At 41.8% G+C, this 18,415-nt stretch overlaps 1 protein-coding gene across 1 annotated transcript in view; it reads left to right on the top strand.

Moving 5' to 3' along the window:
* The window catches only part of ipo11 (importin 11), a 192,158-nt gene that overhangs the window by 43,303 nt on the left and 130,440 nt on the right, over positions 1–18,415 (top strand). Inside the window, exons 10-15 of the mRNA XM_079552025.1 lie at positions 1,323–1,515; positions 9,418–9,570; positions 11,424–11,467; positions 12,998–13,088; positions 13,419–13,466; positions 15,664–15,769. Coding sequence (XP_079408151.1) covers positions 1,323–1,515; positions 9,418–9,570; positions 11,424–11,467; positions 12,998–13,088; positions 13,419–13,466; positions 15,664–15,769 — 635 coding nt within the window. The remainder of the gene's footprint in view (positions 1–1,322; positions 1,516–9,417; positions 9,571–11,423; positions 11,468–12,997; positions 13,089–13,418; positions 13,467–15,663; positions 15,770–18,415) is intronic.

Raw genomic sequence — 18,415 nt, 5'->3', positions numbered from 1 at the left:
AGTTGACTTCATGACCTTTAAAATAATGAGGTCTTCAAAAAGGTTTGTGAATGCTCTCTCTATACTTTTGCGTGGAAGAAAAAGCTTCTCATTCATTGTGCATTGGCTCCACCTCTCTTTATTCTCAAAAGTTACTCAAAACAACTAGCAGATGATATTTTCTTTCTATGATGGAAAACGCGATTGTACATGTTACGAATAAGTTTAGGTTGCTAAAACGGCTTTGTACAGATGACGGCTTGACGATGTGTTTCTATGTTTAAAGATTGTAAACTCGGGCTGCAAGATTTATTGCAGTCTAATCTAAAATGTGACTGGAATGGCCAAAATGATCAACCCTTAACAATCATTGAATTTGTTTCTTAAGACCTTTAGACCTTCAGACCCTCGGAATAGGGATGCAACGATCCGATATACTGGTATTGAATATCGTAGCCCATACTGGGAACAATACGATAATACAAATACAAATATCCGATACTGAACCGATACCAGTTTTTCTCTCAACGCCTTAAAACCACAACTTTTGCCACCTAAATCTAAGTGAATATGGGCCTGCTGTATATCATTGTAAAAGCTCAGAACCTGGAGAATTCAATCGCTGAGTTAGTTTTACCCTTCGCAAATTAATTTTTGATCGCCGCGCAAACTTCTGCAGTGGGTAATAGCGTGCTAAAGCTAGCGGTAGCATGCTAATGCTAACGAAAACTAATCAAGGCTGGTGCAGAAACTATGGTAGAAATACCTAAAGTAGCCTAATAAAATAAAATAACCACTGCTGAAGCCAAGTGTTTCATTTTAGTTTAAGAAATAACTGATCTATCATATTTGTAATGATCAGATCACTTAATGTGAGTTGTTTGTATTAATGTAACCTAAAGCCTGACATACACCCAAGGATTTTTAGTGTCATCCTTGTTAAATGTTTATCCAAGAGTTTATCAATAATTGATTATTAATCTGTAACATGACAATAAAATATGACTTTATTGATCTTGCAATATGAGCGATCGCTGTTATTGTTTACTTCAGCAATTTTCGCCGGATGTTTTGGTGAATGGTCGGCAACAGCTGATGCATCCCGGTCTCTAACTCGGTTTTATAAAATGATAGATCTGTTACAGCGCAAGAGAAGCAATGCCCTGTTCATGGACATTGTTTTTGACGATCATAGGATTTTAATAAATAATAAACAAATAGTAATAAATAAATAATGTTTATCAAATATGAAAACGTAATGTGAACATTTTCTGTTGTACTGCTCTAAAAGTTGTGTTACAATAAGCTGTTGTTGCTCTCTCCCTCTCTTTTTATCTCTCCAGCTGTTGGACTTTCTGGAGCACCATCCGTGTGCGTTTATCCCCCTCATCCAACGCTCCCTGGAATTCGCCGTGAGCTACGTGTTTACTCCCATCGGCGAGGGAGTAACCTTTGAACGCTTTATCGTCCAGTGCATGAACCTCATTAAAATTATCCTGAAGAATGATGCCTACAAACCCAACAAGAACATAGAGGGTAAGGAAGAAGAGTTACTGCAATTCAATACATTATCAATAGGTTATTTAACGCAATTATAATGAGTCTTTTTTTTTAATGACTTGGGGATGACTGACGGAAGCAAGGCTGCCAATCTGCGCTATCGTCATCTTCTGATCTTCTGCCACCACCAGTCACTCAAATCGAACCAATGACTTTCACTGTGCCACTGTCGCCACTTCTTAGTTTCGCTCTAGTCAATAAAATGTAAATTTAGTGAAGTCAGTCGTAATCAGGAGCTAGTTTTTACGGGTGATGAAAGTCTCCAGAGGCTTCGTCATGTTTTAGTGTTTAGTCTTTTATTTTATCCAGCAAAATTAGTACTTTGAGGAGAATTATGACCAAATCAGCTGCTTAACAAAATGAACACAGCGCACTAATTAAAAATCTAATGGCGAAGTGTTGAAAGAGATCATTGAGGCTTTTTTTTTTTTTTTTTCCGAAAAGCATCAACAGTGCGTTAGTATGAGCGCGCCTGCACCTCACCCAGCTCATGTTTATTTCAAACACTCACAGGCCTCTAGTGCTTCATTAGTCATAGAGTCTTTGTTCTGCCAGCTCCCAGGATCTGTGGTGCGCCTTATTGAAGATGTTTCTCCTTAGCAGTCGTTAGCTGACAGAGCCAAACCCTGCCTCCGCAATGCGAGACTGCTGTGATGTAACTGATAACTTAAATTTCTACTCGGAGTATGAAAGACATCAGACTGTACAGGTCATGCAGAACTTTCAATTACTAGTAGTATTAGTCCATGGGCCAAACCCCAAAATCTGGCATATCGGTACCGAAAAGGTGGCAAAGGCTATCGTTGATTTTTAAGTAGGTCCATGTCTGAGGTTTATATTTTTGTATGATAGCCTTTTCAGAGTTACAGCTTTATCATAGTTTTCAGCTGTTGAAGTGAACCACCACCATGTCAAAAAAGTTGCTTTTGACACTGGTCCATATTTTGGTTGAGGCCATTTCCAGCCCATTAGATACTGATTTACACCATTGCATTTGGTATCATTGTAAAGAAGACATTTTCATGTTTCATTTGAGCCCAAATGTACTACTCTGTAACTATTGCCGTGGTAACCAAAGCTCCTCAAACACAAACCTGAGGACGTTTTTTCACCATTTTCACAAAAACAGTTTTACTATGTTTAACGCTGTTTCTTCAAGGAACATCACAGAGACAAATGTTTGATACTGGGGAACTCTGTAGACTCTGAGGATTCAGGAAATGTATAACATGTCAGTACTTTCTCAACTTAAAGCCTCACAGTGAGCCCCGAAGTAAAAGAATGTCCACCTCACATGAGCCTCTCCCATTGAAATAAGCCTAGATCTGCCATTCTAAGGTTGGAACAGCTGGTGAGACTTTCTGTCCAGGACAGGCCAATGCAACTTGAACATACATTTATAAAAATTACAATTATTCTGTATAATATAAACTGTATCCTAAATTGTAAAATAATATCCATATTATGTGCACAATGCACTCACTGACAGTCTCATTCACTTTCACTCATTCACTACTGAAACCACATCATTTTACATTTGTATTTGGTAAATAAATAACATTTCTAGCAATATAACATTGCAGACACCATTATCTTTTGCTTCTAGAGAGTTGTGCAGTCGATTGGCCAAAAAGACAAAAGGGGGTTTACTATTGCTAGATTTTGAGCCAAAAGCTAGGTTAGAAGTACCAAGGTGTTCTACTGTACTAAAACTGGATTCTACAGAAAATTAACTCAGGGGACATGAAACGAAAAGAACATGCAAACTCTACACAAAAAGGTCCCACATGGCCTGGGATATCCAACCCAGGAACGTCTTGCTGTGAGGTGACAGCTAGACATTCAGTCACTCTTGAATCTCCTTGTACAAAAAACATTATGCTGATAGAAAAGGGCGAAGGGAATACCTTTATGTCCAAGAAGACACACAAACTGCAGTTGGTTAGACAGTTGGTTGTCCAAGAACCAAGCTTTTCCTGCAACAGTTGACAATGGCGACTCGTGACCAATGGCAATGTTGTGTTTTCTTCCAACCAGACTCCGCGACCGGGAAGGGGCGAGGGAGAAAGGTGGTGTAAGAGTGGGGGTGAATTACGGCTGAGTACAACCTGGAAACATAGCAGGACCGGCTTTACATCTCTTTCTCTCAGACACGCTCAGTGGTTCACTCAAGTTTTTAGTTTGACCTGATAGAGCTTGTCAAAGCCCATAACACTAAAGGAAGAACATGAGGCAGCACGATGTAAGCGAGGAAAAGAATGTGGGTCTTGTCTTGTTTGGAGCCTTGCGCCAGGTGGAAGATCTGGCCCAAAAAGTGTTGAATGCGCAGGAGAGATTGCATGCCCTCAGTGGTTAGTCTTAGTGCTTAGCGTTCTCTTGCCTCTCAGCATGAAGCTCAATTTAGGTGTTTTTGTGTGGAGTTTACATCCTCTCTCTGGACAGATTTTTTTGGGGTGCTTTGGTTTCTTCCATCAACGTAAAAGATTCACAGGAGGATAATGCTCTAACTTGGTGATTCTGAACATGAGCATGGCTGTCCACTGCTCCTGACATGTTCCAGGGGCAGATGGATGGGTTAAATGGTTAATTATCGTAAAGGGACAATAACGTACAGCTTTGATCTGTGGCTCCAATTGAAATGCATTATCTGAATTACAGTTCACAAACAGTTGTAAAAGTTCGGAATATCCATAAATCTTCACTTCGTTGTCTTCTTCTGGACCTCGATCCCTTCTCTGTGCATGTCCAAATCTAGAATCAATCGGCCTCAGACCCTTGTTCTTCTGCATTGTCCTCAACACTTCCCTATGCATACTTGCTGTTTTTCATCTCCTCATACAACATTCATGTGCACCTTGTTGAGTCCAGTCTGAGCATATGAAGCATCTTCAAAAACACAAATTTCAACAAAGGGACTCTTGTGATACATTCCTTGTGCTGGATAAAGTATTCTCATGCTACAATTTGCATGTTCTTTTTTCACTCTACACTTGTTGAGGTGTTGAGATAAAATGTGCACAAGAGGCAACAAGAGACAATCCCAAACAGGAATGGTTTCAGAGGTGGAGCCTGCTGAGCTTCCGAGAGACAGTTTTCTAGTTGCATTTGACTGGGCTCGATATAACTATTGTCAGCCTGAGGTGATACTGAACCCTGCAGAGGTGGCACAGTCCAGGATGACAACTCAATAAGTGCCATCGCCAAAAGATTTGTTTCCAGCATATTCTGAAGAGCATGAAGAATAATTCAGGATATGGGCACAACTCTACATTTAAACCTCCACAATCATCAACAGGTTTGTTATCTGCTAAGTTATGATGGGAAAAGCAGCGGCTCTACTCCAAGCTCCTCTTAGTTGACTGAGGAAACTCCTTTCAGTCACCTGTATCTGCGATCTTGTCCTTTTGGTCATTACCCAGATCTTATGACCATAGGTGAGGGCAGAACATAGATCGATCAGCAAATCAGCTCCCTCTTCACCACAACAGTCACAGTAACAACGATCACTGCCGATGTCGCACTGATGCGTCTGTCGATCTCACGCTCCATGCGTCCCTCACTCGTGAACACGACACTGAGATACTTGAACTCCTCCACTTGAGGTAAGGCCTTTCCACCGACCTGTAGAGGGGAAGCCCCCCATGGCCTCGGATTTGGAGGTGCTGATCCTCATCCCACTTCACACTCGGCTGCAAACTGCCCCAGGGCAGCTGAAGGTCCTGATTTGATGAAGCCAACAGAACAACACCTGAGATCCTGGGGTTCCCAAACCGGACAAGCTCCGGTTCCTGGCTGTGTCTTTAAGTTCTGTCCATAAAACTAATAAGTAAACTTTTGTTTAGTCATTCATACAGCATATTTCATGTGCACAGACTCAATATGCCTGGGAAGAAAATAAATAAATTACACAACATAAAAATCAAAATCAAACTCAAATACGTTAATACAGCACATACACACACAAAAAAAAATAAAAAAAATCCATGTACAAAGAACTTAAAATAACTTCAGAAAAGTTGGAGAAATGGTTTAATCAAATAAAAATATGGACTGTTTTGCTTAGTCGACTGCTTATGTGATTTAGTTCTGGATGAGGCTAAGCTGTAGTTTTGTGTTGACTCTTCATGTGTTGGTTTTAACACCTCACACCTCACCATCTTTATACAACTATATTTGATTTATTAGTAATGAAATAAAACAACTTTACTGAAATGACCTTACAAAATTATTTACTTTATTAATTTACTAATCAGTAAAAAAGGCTGATGTTCATAGTAAACGTGTGGTTTATGGCAAATTCAGCTTCAGAACAGAGCACAGTTTTCTACAGCAAATACATTAACAACTAAGTGTAAAACAAATACATATGGTATCTTTGACATAACCATGTGGTGTCTACGAAGACAAACCTTTGGAATTATCTTGGATTATTGAGACATTTTAGACAAATGTAAAGGACTATGTATAGTAGTGAAAGAAACAGAATGCCATTGTGTGTATGGCATAGTGTATGATAAATAGCCCATCCATCCATCCATCCATTTTCTTCCGCTTTATCCGGGGCCGGGTCGCGGGGGCAGCAGTCTCAGCAGAGATGCCCAAACTTCCTGATCCACACACACCTCCTCCAGCTGCTCTGACCCCGAGGCCACACCTCCTCCAGCTGTTCTGACCCCGAGGCGACACCAGGCCAGCTCGGAGACATAGTCCCACCACCGTGTCCTGGGTCTTCCACAAGGCCTTGTCCCACTAGGACATGCCTGGAACACCTCCTGCGGGAGGCGACCAGGAGGCATCCGGAACAGATGCCCGAGCCACCTCAGCTGCTCCTTTCGACGTGAAGGAGCAGCGACTCTACTCCGAGCTCCTCCCGGGTAACTGAGCTCCTCACCCGATCTCGAAGGGTGCGCCCAGCCACCCTGCGAAGGAAACTCATTTCGGCCGCTTGTATTCGCGATCTTGTCCTTTCGGTCATGACCCAAATCTCATGACCATAGGTGAGGGCGGGAACGTAGATCGATCGGTAAATCGAGAGCTTTGCCCCCCGACTCAGCTCCCTCTTCACCACGACAGACCGATACAGCGACCGCATCACTGCTGACGCTGCACCGATCCGTCTGTCGATCTCACGCTCCATCCGTCCCTCACTCGTGAACAAGACCCCGAGATACTTGAACTCCTCCACTTGAGGTAAGGACTCCCCACCGACCTGAAGAGGGGAAGGAGAACCAGGGCCTCGGGTTTGGAGGTGCTGATCCTCATCCCGGCCGCTACACACTCGGCTGCAAACCGCCCCAGAGCAGCTGAAGGTCCAACAGAAAAACATTGTCCGCAAACAGCAGAGATGAGATCCTGAGGCTCCCAAACCGGACACCCTCCGGCCCCTGGCTGCGCCTAGAAATTCTGTCCATAAAAGTTATGAACAGAACCGGTGACAAAGGGCAGCCCTGGCGGAGACCAACACGCACCGGGAACAGGTCTGACTTACTGCCGGCAATGCGAACCAAGCTCCTGCTGCTCATACAGGGAACGGACAGCCCTTAGCTATAAATATATAAAATATATGAACAACTTTTTGGTGAAAATACAGAACTGTTCTTCTCCACAAATGTATTTTCAAGTTGCATTGGCCTGTCCTGGACAGAAAGTCTCACCAGCTGTTCCAACCTTAGAATGGCAGATATAGGCTTATTTCAATGGGAGAGGCTCATGTGAGGTGGACATTCTTTTACTTCGGGGCTCACTGTGAGGCTTTAAGTTGAGAAAGTACTGACATGTTATACATTTCCTGAATCCTCAGAGTCTACAGAGTTCCCCAGTATCAAACATTTGTCTCTGTGATGTTCCTTGAAGAAACAGCGTTAAACATAGTAAAACTGTTTTTGTGAAAATGGTGAAAAAACATCCTCAGGTTTGTGTTTGAGGAGCTTTGGTTACCACGGCAATAGTCACAGAGTAGTACATTTGGGCTCAAATGAAACATGAAAATGTCTTCTTTACAATGATACCAAATACAATGTGTAAATCAGTATCTAATGGGCTGGAAATGGCCTCAACCAAAATATGGACCAGTGTCAAAAGCGACTTTTTTGACATGGTGGTGGTTCACTTCAACAGCTGAAAACTATGATAAAGCTGTAACTCTGAAAAGGCTATCATACAAAAATATAAACCTCAGACATGGACCTACTTAAAAATCAACGATAGCCTTTGCCACCTTTTCGGTACCGATATTTGGTCTGGCCCATGGAATATATACTGTATATCTTGTGTGTGTGATATGACTAAATAAGACCTGACAACTGCGGCAACCAGGTTAATGCAACATGGAATGGAAATAAATCCTGTGGTATTGTAGAATATTATCCAAACAATGTCATTGCAAATGTGTGCTGTAATCTAAGATAATGTCCAACAAAATCTTCATGTAATGCAGTGGTTTGGCTTAATTTCTCTCCCTCATTTTGACGTGAGGTCATAAAAAATCCGTCATGAGCTTTTAACAGTCATTAATTGTTATCTCATTATTTGCATTTGTTTTAGGTGTTTGAAGCGACATATTTACCTATTGTTTATGTTATAATCTGAGATTGCAGGATTAATGGAGTTACGGGCCCGCCAGTTTGGCAAAAATGAGACAAAAAGGTGACGAGAAGGTGACAAAAACAGTGTCAGAAAAGCAACAAAAGACGAACAAAAACGTGACAAAAAAGCAACAAAACATGACAAAAGTGCAATGAAAAATGTAATGAAAACGCAATAAAAAAGTGTCCAGAAAGCAACAAAAGACCAACAAAAAAGGCGATAAAAAATGTGATGAAAATGCACATGATAAAAAGTGATGATAAAGAAAAGTCAAACTAACAGCAAAACGAGGAAAAATATTAATTTAGATCAATTTTGTAGCTTTCAAATGAGGCGTTTTAGATATGGATAAGAGGTTAAACTAGATAGTTCTCATGCAGGCAGAATAGGCTTGCGGGACGCTAACGTAGCACATGCTGGTTAGCTACACGAAGCATAAACAACGAACTCAGCGCTGAGGCGTTACCACTGTTGACAAACCTCTTCCAACAGCATGTTTTTCAAGCTCTCATTTGCAAACTCGTTCCTCTAGCTGTGGCCATCCAGCTTTTAGCCCGTGATTAGCTTTGTTTTGTTTTCTACATTGTGGGTAAGAGTAACCTCCACTTTCTCGCTCACTCAAAACTTTCTTTCTGCTGGTTGATTAGCCTGCAGTGGCCTCTAGCAGTATTGGAAATTATATATTTGAATAATAATAAATGAGTGATGTAGCTGCGCTTTAGGGAGACCCCAGTGATAGAGCAGTGCTGCGTTTGGACTTGGACTCAAAATATTTCGCCAAAGCTAAAAATAATCCAGAAATGACAGACAATTTTGGTTAATGTAACATCTGATGTAATGTGACCTTTTTTGGTGACGATTTTCTGGAGGGAGCAGCAATTGATCTCTGAGACAGAATGATATACAGCAAGAAATAGATTGTGAAAGGAAGACTGTATCTTTATGCTACTAAATCAAGTTAGCCGTGGCTTAGAGGATAAAGCATTTGTCCACAGATATAAAAGTCAGCAGTTGGAAGAAAATGGATGAATGGATGGATAGACGGCTTGTATTTTATTATGATATATTAACGTTCTCACTTCTTGCTCTTGGGCTCTTGGCTCTCTGTGATTTAAAGGGAGTGATTGAGGAATAAAATGAAACAACTCAACGACTCCTTATGCTATGTATCACAGTTTCTTTAGGTGTTACATTGCCATGACTTTTACACCTCATGTGAAGTTGCACTTTAAATCACTTTTTTAAGAAATATATATTTTCACCCTTTATTTTCTCTCCTCTTCTTCCTTACAGACAGTAAGCCCGAGAGTCTTGAAGCACACAAGATCAAGACGGCATTCTTCACACATCCCACACTCACAGAGATTGGGCGCCGCCTTGTTTCGCACTACCTGCTGCTCACAGAGGAGGAGCTGGCCATGTGGGAAGAGGATCCAGAGAGCTTTGGTAATAGGAACCGATCCTAGAGTCTACCTATGTTGGTGTGTTCGGAATTGTTGATATCAGAGAGATTTCCATATTTGCCTGAAGCTGCCTCAGTCCCCAGTCTGTCACAAAGGGGTCCATACAGTACATTTATTAGGCTCGTTCATGAAACGATGCGCATCAAGCAGGGCACTTGTAACACCTAATTTAGTTGTGCAATAACTGAAACTGCTGATCCACTGGCCAGCAGATAACACTAGGCCAAGACGGCAACTCACAAACGCGATTGCCCATATCTCGCTTCACCGAGATCCACAGAACGCCATCGACACCAATTATGGTGTTTGAATGGGCTTTACCAGCCTTGGTCCACTTTAATCCAGCACCAGTCATTGGTCTAGGTTGCGTTCATAGGGCGCAGTAACAGCTTTAGCCAGTAGGGGGCAGTGTGCCAATGTTGGATAGATGCACAAAAGGGACCATGATATTATGTATAGGTATACTGTTTGACAAAACTCTCCAGAGATTTACAGATGTTGCTTTAAGCATTTAAAACAACAAAGTTTGCTGTGCATCACTGGTAGGCAAGTTTGCTGGAGGGACAATTTTCTTCATCGTCAAAAGGCCAAAGGCCGAAACCCCTAAATTGTCGCCCGAAGTAAAGCATTACTTTTAGCAAATTCCATTTGTACATATTTGACTTAAAGAAACTAGATGCAAGTTGTCCATTTTTATACTCGCTACTGCAACCTCAGGTCTTACGCGTAACTGCACCTTCTATATTAAGCTCGTGCATTATGATAATTCGGACTGAATTAACAACTTTTTGAGTGACAGCGCAGTTATTAAGGCATTGCTGGAACATGTAGGGGGAAGAAAATACATAGTTTTAACATTTTTAAAACTCTGTTTAGTCCATTTAAGTGGGTGTTCTGCTAAAAAAAATGTAAGGAGTTGACTGTATGTTTCAAATTTTTGAGGATTTTAACCTTTTGCCCCCTGCCTTAACCAAGCACATTTTCATTTTCCAGTTAGGCTCTACGCAAATCTAAAAGCTTTTGGCCTTGCGATTACAGCCTATAGGCCACTGTAACGCCTCATTTGAAAGCTAAGAACTGATTGTATTTGATTTTGTCACGTTGCCACCACAGTTTTCACATTTTTGTTGTGTTTTTGTATTATTTTTTTTGTCGTGTTTTTGTTGCTTTTTCACCTTTTTTGTTGTTGCTTTTTTGTCTTGGTTTTGCCACACTTTCATCATGTTTTTCTTTGTAGCTTTTTTTCCACTTGTTTCTTTTTGCTGCTTTTTTTTTTTCAAGAAGCTTTTAGATTTGGGCAAAGACAAACTGGAGAAAATTTGCTCGGTTCAGGTGGGGGTTAAGAGACCTTTGATCTCTGATTTGTGTAAAGTTATTTCTTGAAATCCTCTTGAGGGCCAGAGCTTCTAAGCTGGAGGGCCGCTTTGTAGGCTAATTTTCACTAATTTTCACTACACTCCTGTTAGATTCATGTCTGCTTTGGATGGCCTTTTATTGGTTCTTGAAACAAACAAACAGCATCAAGTGAACCAAGTGTGAACAAGTTCAAAAATAGTATTGTGGGCCTTAAAAGCATCGTGTTGTTGATCTGGGATAAAGCCGAGGGAACGATGCAGACGCTGATCCTTAGCTCAGAGCAGCCCATTTAGCTCATTTAGTGAAGGTCAGCCCAAATGAAGGAATTACTGTTATTAAAAGCTTTATTTAGTCAAGGTCAAAGTGATTTTTATTTGTATAGAACATTCTCAACAACCACAATCTTCCAAAAGGATAAAATCCCTCTATATAACATTGAATATATGTACATTTATTATTCGACCTATCTCTCATTTACAGCTGTTGAAGAAACCGGCGGAGACTCTTGGAAATACAGTTTGCGGGTAAGTGGGAACACGCTGCTTTTTTCAACAATACCCAATTTAGCACATTCAGATCGCTCACATCTGTTGAAAAATTCATGTCTCCTCAGCGGGTGCCGTATTTACTTATATATTCTGCAGTGTTTAGTTCAGAGGCGCTGCCGATTTAGACATCTCAAAGCAGCCGGGTGGTCCCCAGGGCGTGAGCGCTCATCCCACCAGGCTGTGTCACGGGCTTATCTTCAGCCGTTTGAGTCAAGGCATAATCTCCCATCCACTCCTTCTTCATTTTATTTCTTACTTTTTTTGTCAATCCCCCACCCACAATAATCTCCCCGTCCTGACTTTGCGTTTCATTTAATGCCAGATGACTAACTTGTGCCCTGTTGTTTTGAAAAGCAGTGCGGTTTTGTTAAGTTGTCTGTGCCCTGCAAAGGTTTTATTTGGTTCCAACATTAAAAAACAAGTGATTTTTGCACATTCTGCTAAACTGACCTTTCCTCTCTTTTAACCATAACGTTGCTCCCTCATCAAAAACTTAAATGAAGCCGTTTTTAATCCCAGCATGTTTGAGCAATTGGGCATTCCCAATGTGTCTTTCTCAAGACCTCAAAGTCATAATATTTCCTCACCATCTGCTGATTGTAGATATAAATAAATAAACACATTTAACCACCAGCAGCTACAGCTAATATCCTCCCCTCAAACCTACTTTGACAGAAACATTTTCCACTCGTCTCCCCTTCACATTATTTCAGTGGCTATAATATTGAGCAGTGTATGTAATATATACAATATAGAGCTTTATCCATCAGCCATGTGGGTCGTCACATCTCTGAAGTCGACCCGTCTTCAGTTTTGCATGATGCTCATCTTTATTAGCATTCAGACTGCTTCACTAGACTTGTTCTAATCATTTTAGCACTCAAATTGCCTCCTCTGCATAGCATTTGAGATTAAAGTTTTATCACAAAGGAACCAATCATCTCTAAAGACGATGTTGAGTTAGAATTATGGTTACAAAGCCATGGCAAATGGCTATTGAATTTAACAGACATTTTCTGGGAACCTTTGGGTAATTTAAAGAATTTAAAACACAAAACACTTAAAATTTTTCATTGAATAAACAAATAGTGAACTATTAGATACTGTACCTCTTGTGACACCCCGTATAGTCAAGCCTGGCCTTAGCCATCCGTATACTCCGGTCACTTATAATTTAACATATAAGAAATGGACTTTGATGTCTGATGTTTGATGACTCCATAATTGTTAAGATAGGCCTTTTCTGTATTTTTTATTATTTTTTATTTAGTTATTTATTTTTTCATTGTCATTTACAATATTTTCATTGTTCATGATACTCTGGTGCAGTGGGTTGGGCCGGTGGGAATGAGGGCTTTTTTTTGTGTGTGTGTTTTCTGGTTGTTAAAAGGACAAATTCAATAAAAAGAATTTACAAAAAAAAAAAAAGAGTTGTATATTTTGCTGGTTAAGTGTCTTGCCCAGATAATTACTTGAATCACTTATTTTTCTCCCCTGTATCTTCAGCCCTGCACAGAAGTTTTGTTTCTGGACATCTTCCACAACTACAGCCAGACACTGACACCAGTGCTGCTCGAGATGGTGCAGAATCTACAAGGTCTTTCATTGTTTTCTTGCCCATTTGTTTTGTAATTTTACGGATATTATTTGAAAATGGAAAATTGTTCCGAATTTCATTTTGTTTGATTGTGGTATTGTATTAATTTTGAATTAATGTTTGCTGGAGTGCCATCAAATTAGTTTTGTATTGGATTTGAGGACCACTCACTCTCACTGTGAAAGGATTTTGACAAATAAGCAAACAAATCTTTCCTTGGGAAATCAGAGGTTTAATTACTGTTGGAATCATTTTGAAGATGACAATGAATCATGTTATTATTCACACTTACACTATTATTTTTTATACTCTTCATTATTCTTTTCCCAGGTCCAACCAATGTGGAAGACTCTGTTCAGTTACTGATGAAGGATGCGGGTGAGTCAATTGCAAACTTTTTCCTTGGACAATGTGGGTGTTTCTACTTTTTTTGTGTCCTCTTTACCCAAATACATGTTGCTTTTTTATTTCATTACTTCTGCCTTGTATTATGCCATATTTCTACCTCTGGGTTGCTCACAGCACGTACCGAGGTTCTGTTCTCTGGAAAAGTGAGAGAGTGTAATAAATATGTATTCCTGTAGGGATCTCAGCGGTAGGTTGACAGCGCTAATAAACGTAGACATTTAGGGTTATGAAGCTGTTCAATGGTAATAGCAGTGCTATCTAATTGTGGCCGTGGGAGACGACTAAAGAGCTTAACGGCTGATTAAGAACAGCAGGGTGACGCGATTCCAAGCAAATAAATACGCCATTATAACATCAACGGCATAAATTTTTCTATAAATGTTTCGGAAAACTATAATATGACAGTGTAAGTCCTCGGGAAAACAAGACAACTGGATTTACATTTTTTGACAGTTGCACTCCATCTAGAGCCTCCTCCAGGCAGGTTTTGGTGTGGATGGTAAAATTCGAGCGATCCGCCCTCAACAGACAGGACTTGGGTGCCAGCTGTCGCGCACCTGGGACAGAGCCGTTCAGAGGGTGCCCAGGACATGGTTTGGCTCCAGGCAGGCCATGTCCAATATCATCAGAAAACTGCCAAGAGGAGGCTCTCTGGATGGAGAAATGTGTTTCAATTTGTAATTTTAGTATGTTGTTAACAGAAAATCACTGCCTCTATATAGAGGGAGGAAAAAAGTAAGTACGCCCTTTGGAATTTCTTGCATTTCTTTCTCATTGGTCATAAAATGTGGTCTGATCTTTGTTCAAATCACAAGAATGAGTAAACAGGGTCTGCCCAAACAATTACATGTTATCATTTTTTTATTGGCCATAACATGTAAACATTTACACGACAGCGAGGAATAAGTGAGTACACCCTTAGATTTAATATCTGGCTGATCCTTCTTTTGCAGCAATAACTGCTTTTCTGTAGTTGCAGATTAGACACTCACAGTAATCAGAATGAATCTTGGACCATTCCTCTTTAAAAAAACAAAAAAAAACAGTTGAAGTTCAGTGAGATTCCTGGGATGTCTGGTGTGAATGGCTTTCTTGAGGTCATGCCACAGCATCTCAATCAGGTTTAGGTCAGGACTTTGACTGGGCCATTCCAAAACGCTTATTTTATTCTTCTGAAAGCAGTCTGAAGTGGATTTGCTTTCATGCTTTGGGTCATTGTCTTGTTGCAGCTGCACCCATCCTCTTTTGAGCTTCAACTGCTGGACAGATGTTTTTTCTGCAAAATATCTTGATAAACTTGTGGGTTCATTTCTCTATTCATGATAGCAAGTTGTCCAGGCCCTGAGGCAACAAAGCACCCACACAGCATGATGCTCCTGCAGCATCCTTCACTGTGGGGATAAGGTTTTGATATTCCTGTGCTGTTACATTTTTCCTCCATACATGCTGTTGTGGGTTCCTCCCAAACAATTACACTTTGGTTTCATCAGTCCAATAAGCTTTAATTAGCTCTTTCTTCTATTCTTAGATAAAGGGTGTACCCACTTATTCCTCGCTGTCCCGTAAATGTTTACATGTTATGGCCAATAAAAATATGACAGCATGTAATTATTTGGATGGTATTAGTTTAGCAGACACTGTTCATACACTCTTGTGATTTTAATAAAGATCAGACCACATTGTATGACCAATTTAAGCAGAAATGTGAGAAATTCCAAGGGTGTACTTACTTTTTCCTCCCACTTGTGCAGCAGCAGATACAATCCCCACTGCTGCCAGCAGAAGAGGCTCCAACTTCGCTTTAAGATGTTAACCAACAAAGCCTATCCTGATGCCTTTTCCAAACACATTATTTTAAAGGCGCTCTAACAGATTTTATTTTTTCCTAGTAATGAAACTAAATTTGTTTTGCCCCTCAGATATTATGAATTCAGACATTTGTGGGAAAAAAAGCACTGTGCATGTAATTACGAAGCATTTGTATTCATTTCAAATGAAACCTAACCCTGTCTGAGTTGTGAAATGAAATGTGCCTCTAAACTCGTGTCACTGAAAAATTGGGATGCTACAAATGTGTTTAGAAAGTCAGCAAATTTAAAAGTGGTCAAGAACACAAATATGAATAAGGTAAAAGTTTTCAATACTGTGTGTTTCTGTATGCTTGCAGTGTACAATGCAGTGGGGCTTGCGGCCTATGAGCTGTTTGATAACGTGGACTTTGACCAGTGGTTCAAAAACCAGCTGCTTGGGGAGCTGCAAGTTAGTCATCACAGGTATGGAGCTGCATTTCTTCAATCAAATAGTTTAAATGGATGTTTCAGGATTTTTGACATAGGGCCTCATTTCCTAGTTATCCAGAGTGTTGCTGATTTCTGGAGATATTTTTTTTTGTAATTCATGCAGTTCTTATATTTGAGTTACGTGGCGCTAGGCTAGTGCAAGGCTAGTGCATTTCTATGGTATCAGCTAGCCTGCATTAAAAACAGACACACTCCACAGAGCACCTGAGGCAAATCACTTATAACACCAGACTAACCATATAAATGTCTGTGGATAGAATAATTTTTTGGAATATAACTGACCTTGCATCACATGAATGATCGCATTTTGAGGGACTATTTTCTAGCAGATCCCTCCGCCGCTGCTTAGCTTATACAACCACAAAGCTGATGCTGCTCAAATATAAGGTATTTTAAATGCAAAATGGTTAAAATTACTCTAGCGACACGGACATTTATATCGTTATCGGTGTTATAAGTGATTTGCCTCAGGTGCACTGGTGCACTGAGCGGGTCAGACTGTTTTTAATGCGGGTTAGCTGATACCATAGAAATGCGCTAGCCTTGCATTAGCCTAGCGCCACGAAACTCTTCAAATATGAGAACTGCTTGAATTACAAGAAAAATATCTCCAGAAATCAGCAACACTCTGGATAACTAGGAAATGAGGCCCTATGTCAAAAATCCTGAAATATCCCTTTAACACCACAGCTTGTGGATTGATTGCGCCCTGTCCGAATATAGATGTCTCCATTGGGGGGGTTTTGGTTTCGTGCTTGGTGGATACTGGTTCCATGGTTTCTACCATCACGGAGAGCCTGTTTGTGGAGCAGTTCGCACAATGGGGACAGGATCGCCTTCGTTCCTGCAATTGGCTTCAGCTTAAGGCGGCTAATGGGCTAGCTATCCCCTATGTCGGCTATCTGGAACTGGATGTGGAGTTGTGTGACAAGGTTATTCCGCGCTGTGGGATCCTGGTGGTAAGGGACCCCCCTGGTGCTGGTTCATCTGTCCCTGGTATCTTGGGGATGAACGTCATTCGACGGTGCTATGCTGAACTTTTCAGCGCACTCGGCTCCTCTCTTTTTGATGCACCGGCCGTATCCAAGGCCCCTCACCCGGTCGTCATTGCGCTACAACAATGTCACGAGGTGCGTCCGGAAAAGGATTTGTCAGTTAGCACAGTGAAGGTTCGAGGCAGACGAGCAGTGCACGTGCCGGGAGGTACTATGAGATTGGTAGCTAGCACTTGTTCTGGGGAGTTTGCTGAAGGAAATGTCCTGCTAGAACCACCCGAGACTGGGTTACCCGCTGGCCTGCTTGTTTCATCATGCCTGGTGAGAGTGGTTAGAGGGACAGCGTATGTTCCTGTAGTCAATGTGGGGACTAAGGACGTTCTCCTTTATCCCCGGACCACGCTGGGTAGTCTTAGTGAGGCGCAGATTGTGAGCTTGCCGGTTGGTGTCACTGAGGATCGAAACACGTTGGCATTTACACACTCTCAGACTGTGTCGCCCCCCATGCCAGATAGGATAGCGTCGCTGGAATTGCCCGCTCTTTCGGACCAGGATAGGGACAAGGTGCAGGTGCTATTGCGAGAGTACGAGTCAGTCTTTGCTACACACGACCACGATCTGGGATGCACGACCCTTCTATCGCACGATATACCGCTGGCTGATGATGTCCCAGTTCGCCAAAGGTATCGTCGCATCCCGCCTTCAGAGTATGAGGCTGTCAAGGCGCATATAAATCAGCTGCTTGAGTCTCAGGTAATTCGGGAGAGCAGCAGCCCATACGCTTCACCAATCGTATTGGTGCGAAAGAAGGATGGTAGTCTGCGCCTTTGCGTGGATTACCGCCTACTCAACAGTAAAACGCGGAAAGACGCTTTCCCCTTGCCTCGGATCGAGGAGACACTGGACGCTTTGTCCGGGGCCATCTGGTTCTCTACCCTTGATCTTGCCAGTGGCTACAACCAGGTCCCTGTGACTGAGGCTGACAGGCCCAAAACAGCCTTTTGTACCCCCTTCGGCCTTTTCGAGTTTAACCGCATGCCTTTCGGTTTGTGTAACGCCCCAAGTACCTTCCAGCGGCTGATGCAGAGGATGTTTGGCGACCAGCAAGGCCAGTCTCTTCTGCTCTATCTTGATGACATTGTTGTCTATTCATCCTCTGTCGAACAACATCTACAGCGTTTGGAAATGGTGCTCGGTCGGCTTAAAACAGAGGGTCTGAAGGCGCGGCTCGAAAAGTGCTCATTTTTCCAGCATGAGGTGGGGTATTTAGGCCATGTCATCTCGGACCAGGGGGTGTCAACGGACCCCAAAAAGATCGAGGCTGTGTCCCAATGAGAGCGTCCCACCAATGCTTCTGAGCTGCGCTCATTCTTGGGCTTCGCCAGCTACTATCGCCGGTTTGTTGAGGGATTTGCCAAGTTGGCTACCCCTCTGCACCGGATGCTGGCTGAGCTGGCGGGCACGAAGTCTAAGAACTCCCCCCCCCCCCCCCCCCCCCCCCCCCCCCCCCCCCCCCAATTACTGTATGCGCATTGTAATTAGAAAACGGATGACAATGATGTTATTAGAAATGTGTGTAGAAGTTATAGAAAACTTTTAGAAAAACACCTTAAGGTAGAGGCGG

Source organism: Gobius niger (assembly GCF_951799975.1).
Source record: "Gobius niger genome assembly, chromosome: 1".
NCBI lineage: Eukaryota > Metazoa > Chordata > Actinopteri > Gobiiformes > Gobiidae > Gobius > Gobius niger.
The sequence above is the reverse complement of the archived record's forward strand: the minus strand, read 5'-3'. Positions and strand labels throughout refer to the sequence as shown.